At 66.6% G+C, this 5,917-nt stretch overlaps 1 protein-coding gene across 1 annotated transcript in view; it reads left to right on the top strand.

Moving 5' to 3' along the window:
• Positions 1–93: 93 nt before the first annotated feature.
• LOC113961597 (E3 ubiquitin-protein ligase DTX1-like) overlaps positions 94–5,917 on the top strand; it is a gene marked incomplete at its 3' end in the record, with an annotated part of 7,835 nt that continues 2,011 nt past the window's right edge. The window contains exons 1-3 of the mRNA XM_027672021.1: positions 94–136; positions 823–1,522; positions 5,415–5,912. Of these exons, the coding sequence (XP_027527822.1) occupies positions 1,264–1,522; positions 5,415–5,912 (757 nt within the window). The remainder of the gene's footprint in view (positions 137–822; positions 1,523–5,414; positions 5,913–5,917) is intronic.

Here is a 5,917-nt window from a genome sequence, read left to right as displayed (position 1 = left end):
GGGGGGGGCTACTGGCCTGGGGGCTCGGCCCCACAGCCCGGCCGCGGGGGGGCCCGGGGTTGGGCTGAGGGTCCCCCCGGCTCCCCGGTGCTCGGGGTCACGGCGGGCGCTGGGTGAGGAGTACACGCGTGTGCGGGTGCGTGTGAGCACACCCGTGTCGGAGCGTGTGGCCGTGTGCGTGTATATCCAAGGGGGGGGGCTGTTTTGCTGCCGCGGGTCCCCGTGTCTGTCCGTCCGCCCGCCTCGTCCCGCTGTCTGTCCGTGTCCCCGGCTGTGCGTGTGCCAGCGCGTGTGCCCGTGTCTCTCCGTGTCAGTGTGTCTGTGTGTGCTCGGCCGTGTCCCTCCGTCTGTCTGACGGCTGTTTGTGCAGCGATGCTCCCCTTCCCTGGGCCCCCGGCCCGCCCCCGCGGGGCTGGGGGCTGCCGTGGGTGGGCGCGGGCCTGGGGGGGAGCGGGGGGCCGGGATCACCCCCAGCCCGATGCCTGCAGTGCAGATCATAAATCAGCGGCGGCTGGAGCGGGAGCCGGGCCCCGCGGGCTCCCCGGCACCCGGGGCAGGGAGCGATGGGGCTTCCCGGGCTCATGAGACCCCCGGCAGCCCCCCAGGGCCGCCAGCGGGGTGGCCTGTCCCCCCCGTCCCCCTCGTCCCCGCTGTGGTGCTGGAGGCCAGCAGCCGGCCGGGGCTGGCAACCAGCCCGTGCTGCCAGGGCTGCGGGCACCGCGGCCTCGCTGCCCGCCGGCTCCGGGGGCGACGGGGACGGTCCCCCAGCTGCCACCCGGCTGGCGGTACCCGGGGTGACCCGCCTGTGGCCCTGTTTTGCAGGTGACACCCCCCTCCTTCACCGGGCGGCGGGAGCAGCCGTGGAGCCGCCGAGGACGTGGGCCGGGCACGAGGTGGAAGAGGAGGAGTGGGTGTCTGGTCTCGGGGACAGCACCGTGGCCGCGTGTCCCCACCGCCGTCCGCAGCCGCCACCACCCTCGAGCCGACGCAGTCCGTGAGGTCCTGGTGAGGCTTTTCGGAGCCTGAGCCCTGCCAGCGCCGCGGGGAGGAGGAAGAGCCGAGGAAGACGCGCCGGGTGATGGATGGCCCCGGCCCCGCGCGGCGGCCCCGGGGGAGCGGCACCGGGCGGCTCGGGGACCTCGGGGACCTGGCTGGCAGCGCCCGCCTCCGCTGAGCCCCGCGGCAGGGCTTGGGGGGGCTCCGGGTGACCCCCCGGCCCCCGCGCCAGGCCGGGCAGCGGGGCCGAGCCGCCGCGTCCCCGGCATGGCCCGGCAGGGCTCGGGAGCCATGCTGCCCTCGGGGGGCCTGGGCTTCCCCCCGCAGAACCTGGCCCGCGTGGTGGTGTGGGAGTGGCTGAACGAGCACGGGCGCTGGAGGCCCTACTCGGCCGCCGTGTGCCACCACATCGAGAACGTGCTGAAGGAGGACGCCCGCGGGTCCGTGGTGCTGGGCCAGGTCGATGTCCAGCTGGCCCCCTACGTCATCGACCTCCAGTCCATGCACCAGTTCCGGCAGGACACGGGTAAGGGGCTGGCACTGAGCCAGGGACATCCAGCCACCGAGTCACGCAGCCATCCTTCCATCCCTCTGTCCTTCCATCCCTCCATCCTTCCATCCTTCCATCCCTCCATCCCTCCATCCTTCCATCCCTCCATCCTTCCATCCCTCCATCCTTCCATCCATCCATCCTTCCATCCATCCATCCATCCATCCTTCCATCCTTCCATCCCTCTATCCTTCCATCCCTCTATCCTTCCATCCCTCCATCTTTCCATCCCTCCATCCTTCCATCTCTCCATCTTTCTATCCCTCCATCCTTCCATTCCTCCATCCTTCCATCTCTCCATCTTTCTATCCCTTCATCCTTCCATCCATCCATCCATCATTCCCTCTCTCCCTCCCTCCTTCCATCTCTTTGTCCTTCCATCCACTTGTACATCCCTCCCTCCACTTGTACCCCCCTCTCTCCCTCCTTACATCATTCCATTCCTCCATGCTTCCATCCATTCTTCCGTCCATCCATTCTTCCATCCATTCATCCCTCCATCCTTCCATCCTTCCTTACATCTCTCCGTCCTTTCATCTCTCCCTGTGTGTATCTGTCTGTTGTTCCATTCATCTGTCTGTTCAGCTGTCCATTTCTCCATGAATCTGTCACTGCTTGTCTGTCATTCCATCCATCCATCCATCCATCCACCCATCCAGCCAGCCGCTGCCTCATCCTTCCTTCCCTCCCTGTGTATCTCTGCTTACTTGTCTGTTGCTTCATTCCTGCATCCCTCCATCCCTCCATCCCCCCCTCCCTCCATCCCTCCATTCCTCCCTCCATCTGTCCATCCATCTGTCCCTCCCGTTCCCTCTCTCCTCCCCTCGCCCTGCTGGGCTCTGGTCCCCCCATGGACCTCTCCAGGCTCTTCCTGCCCTTTCCTTTCCCTCTCCACTCTGGACCTACACCCTGGAGGGATCTGTCCCCACATCCCTCCATCCCCTCTCCCCACTGGGGCTGCTGTGGTGGGTGGTGTGTCCCATTATCCCACTGTCCACTCATCTTCCCCTCAAAGCTGCTCCGTATGGGATCCCCCCGGGACTGGGCAGGCCCCAGTTTAGGCACTGGGAGCTGTGGTGGGCACTGGGCTGGTTGCAGATGCGCAGCTGTGCCGGTTGGTGCTGCAGCAGCACATCCAGGCCACGGATCCTGTGGGAAATCAGAGCTGGTCCCACACTGGGACCAAGCCCAGACCCCGTTAAATGTGTGCCCGTCACGGTGTGACCCATTAAACCGGCGTGTGCCGGCTGTGCCACGGGGGATGTGCCATTCTGGGTGCTTCCCTGCCCATCCCTGCATCCCTGCCAAGGGCAGGATCCGGCTGCAGGCCAGGCAGAGCAGGCAGGGACCTGCCACACATGGGGTGACACCCCCAGCTCCCGCTAGACTGGTCTTGGGACACCCCAGAGCGGGACCCCCCTGGCTGTGCCACCTCAGCCTGGCTGTCACCGTCACCAGTGATGCCAAATGACCCCAAACGAGGACGTGGCTCCTGCCACTGGCTGGGGACTGAGATGGGGACGAAGCCAGGGCCCTGCCCCCTGCCTCTGCCATCCAGCCTGGCTTGGAATTGGTCTCCAGCTGGTCACGGACTTGGCAAAGGGCAGCTTGGCACCGGCAGCCCTGAGTCAGCGCAGACCCCGCGGGTCGTGCCGGTGCCCGCACTGACGCAGAGCTGCGGGAGCCACCGGGACACCCTGGCTGTCCCCATGCCACCTCCTGCCAGCCTTGGCCAGGGCCCATCCTCTGACAGCATCCCATGGCCGCAGTGCTGGGACATCCCTGGGAATGCGTGCCCGAGGTGGGGCCACGGCCGGGTTTGGGGTGACGTCTCTGCTGGGAGCATTCCCAGGATGTCCCCGGTACCACAGTCCCTGTGCCAGCAGGGCTTGGGGACAGGGGTGCTGGGAGAGGGGCCCTGCTGTGCCCAGGGTTGGCACGGGAGGGGACAGGGCCATTGCCCTCAGCATCACGGTCTCCATGTGCCCCATCCCCGTATCCATCTCTATCCATCATCTCTTCCCGTGGGGGAGGCCCAGGGGTTGGAGGCTGTCACGTGCCTTGTGGTGCTTGGGGCCACGAGGGTCCCCTGGTCTGAGGGTGCCTGCTGTGACATGGGGACATGGGGAAAGTGGGCAGGGGGCTCCTTGGCCCACCTCAAACCCCCCGGGGAGGGAGAAACCCAGTGATGGAGTGAAACGAGGTGACCCCGTTCCGAGAGCGGGGACACGTGTCCCCTCCCGGTGGCCCTGGGGACACTGGCTCGGTCCTGGGGCTCCTGCAAGGCTGGGGGGTGGGCAGGGGCTGGGGGGGCTGGGGACAGCTGGTGGCCCTTGGGGACACGAAGCTGAGTGTGCCCACGGGCTTGGGATGGGGAATCCTCCCACAACCTCTCTGGGATGGGGATGTGAGGGGCTGGGGGATGTGGGATTTAGGATATGGAGGGCTGCGGGGTGTGGGGTTTGGGATGGGGATGTGAGGGATAGGGGGATATGGGATTTGGGATGTGAGGGACAGGAGGATTTGGGATAGGGTTGTGAGCAGACAGGGGGATATGGGATACAGTTGCAAGGAGCAATGGATATGGGATGTGTATGTGAGTGAGCAGCAGGATGAGGGCCATGGATGGGGGAAGGAAGCTGGCAGGGATGGGAACTCAGGCGGGATACAGGACATGGACGTGAGCACAGTGTGGATGGGAGTGGCAGTGGGATTGGATGAGTGAACAGTGGGATTGGATGTGAGTGGGTGGTGGAATTGGATGAGTGGACAGTGGGATTGGATGTGGGTGGGCAGTGGGATGTGGACAGGAGCAGGCAGTGGGGTTTAGGATGCAGGCAGGATCAGGCAGTGGGGTTTAGGGTGCAGGCAGGAGCGGGCAGTGGGATTTGGGATGTGGACAGGAGCAGTCAGTGGGGTTTGGGGTGCAGGCAGGAGCAGACAGTGAGGTTTGAAGCGCAGGCAGGAGAGGCAGTGGGGTTTGGGGTGCAGGCAGGAGAGGCAGTGGGGTTTGGGGTGCAGGTAGGATCAGGCAGTGGGGTTTAGGATGCAGGCAGGATCAGGCAGTGGGGTTTGGGGTGCAGGCAGGAGCAGGCAGCAGGCCCGGGCAGCCCCCCCGCCTCCCTCCCGCGGCCCCGGCGGAGCTGCCTCAGCACAAGGCGGCAGCTGGGCCTGGCGCTGCCGCCTGATGCGGCCGATGATTAATGACCGCTAATTAGTGCCTTTAATCGAGCTGGGCAAACGGTGTCGGCGAGGGGATGGAGAGGCCCCGTGCCAGGGGGGCGCTTGAGGAGGGGGCTGCGCTGCCTCCTCCCCCCGCAGAGCTTCGGAGGGGGCCGGAACATCCAGCCCGGTCCCAAAGCGGCGGCGGGGGCCGGGATTTGGGGACAATGCCTGGCCGTGTGACTGCCGGCGCCGGCAGCTGTCAGGAAACCTCTCCTGACCGGGAAATGCTTCCCCTGCCCCGGGATGGCCGCGGGACCCCGGCCGGGGAGGCTGGAGGTGGCTCTGGACAGGAGGGATGGAAAAAGGATGGGAAGGAGCGCTGGAGCCGGGCAGCATCGCCCTTCCCAGGGCACCCGAGGGCTGGCAGAGCAGCCGGTGGCCAGATCACCACCGCCAGCGGTGGGCTGTGGGTTGGATACATCCTTAGGGAAGCACAGCCTGATGGGGTGTGCAGGTCCTCCCCCCCCCCGCACCCCTTTGTGGAGGGGGGAGCGGCTGCTTCACCCCGAAGTGCCTCTGCATCCCAATCCCCGCGGAATGCCGGATTGGGAACTGGGCGCAGGCGTGTCCGTGTGAGTGTGGGTCCCTCTGCTGGCACCTCGGGGCGCCGGACCCCGCCGTGCCACCCCCGCTGTCTCCCCAGGGACCATGCGGCCCGTGCGGAGGAACTTCTACGACCCCTCCTCAGCTCCGGGCAAGGGAATCGTGTGGGAATGGGAGAACGACAACAACTCCTGGACTCCCTACGACATGGACATCTGCATCACCATCCAGAACGCCTACGAGAAGCAGCACCCCTGGCTGGACCTCTCCTCCCTGGGCTTCTGCTACCTCATCTACTTCAGCAGCATGTCCCAAATGAACCGGCAAACGCAGCGCAAGCGGCGGCTCCGGCGCCGCATGGACCTGGCCTATCCCCTCACCATGGGCTCCATCCCCAAATCCCAGTCGTGGCCGGTGGGCGCCAGCACGGGGACCCCCTGCTCGTGCCCGCAGTGCCTGCTGGTCAACAGCACCCGCGCCGCCTCCAACGCCATCCTGGCATCGCAGCGCCGCAAACTCTACCCCGGCGCCGTCCGGCAGAGCAGCACCTTCGCCGGGGGGGCCCTGTGGCCGCCGGGGCCGGCGGCGGGGGCGGGGGGCGCG

Source organism: Neopelma chrysocephalum, unplaced genomic scaffold, assembly GCF_003984885.1.
Source record: "Neopelma chrysocephalum unplaced genomic scaffold, ASM398488v2 Primary Assembly neopelma1_97321, whole genome shotgun sequence".
NCBI lineage: Eukaryota > Metazoa > Chordata > Aves > Passeriformes > Pipridae > Neopelma > Neopelma chrysocephalum.
This window is presented reverse-complemented; position numbering and strand designations above follow the sequence as displayed.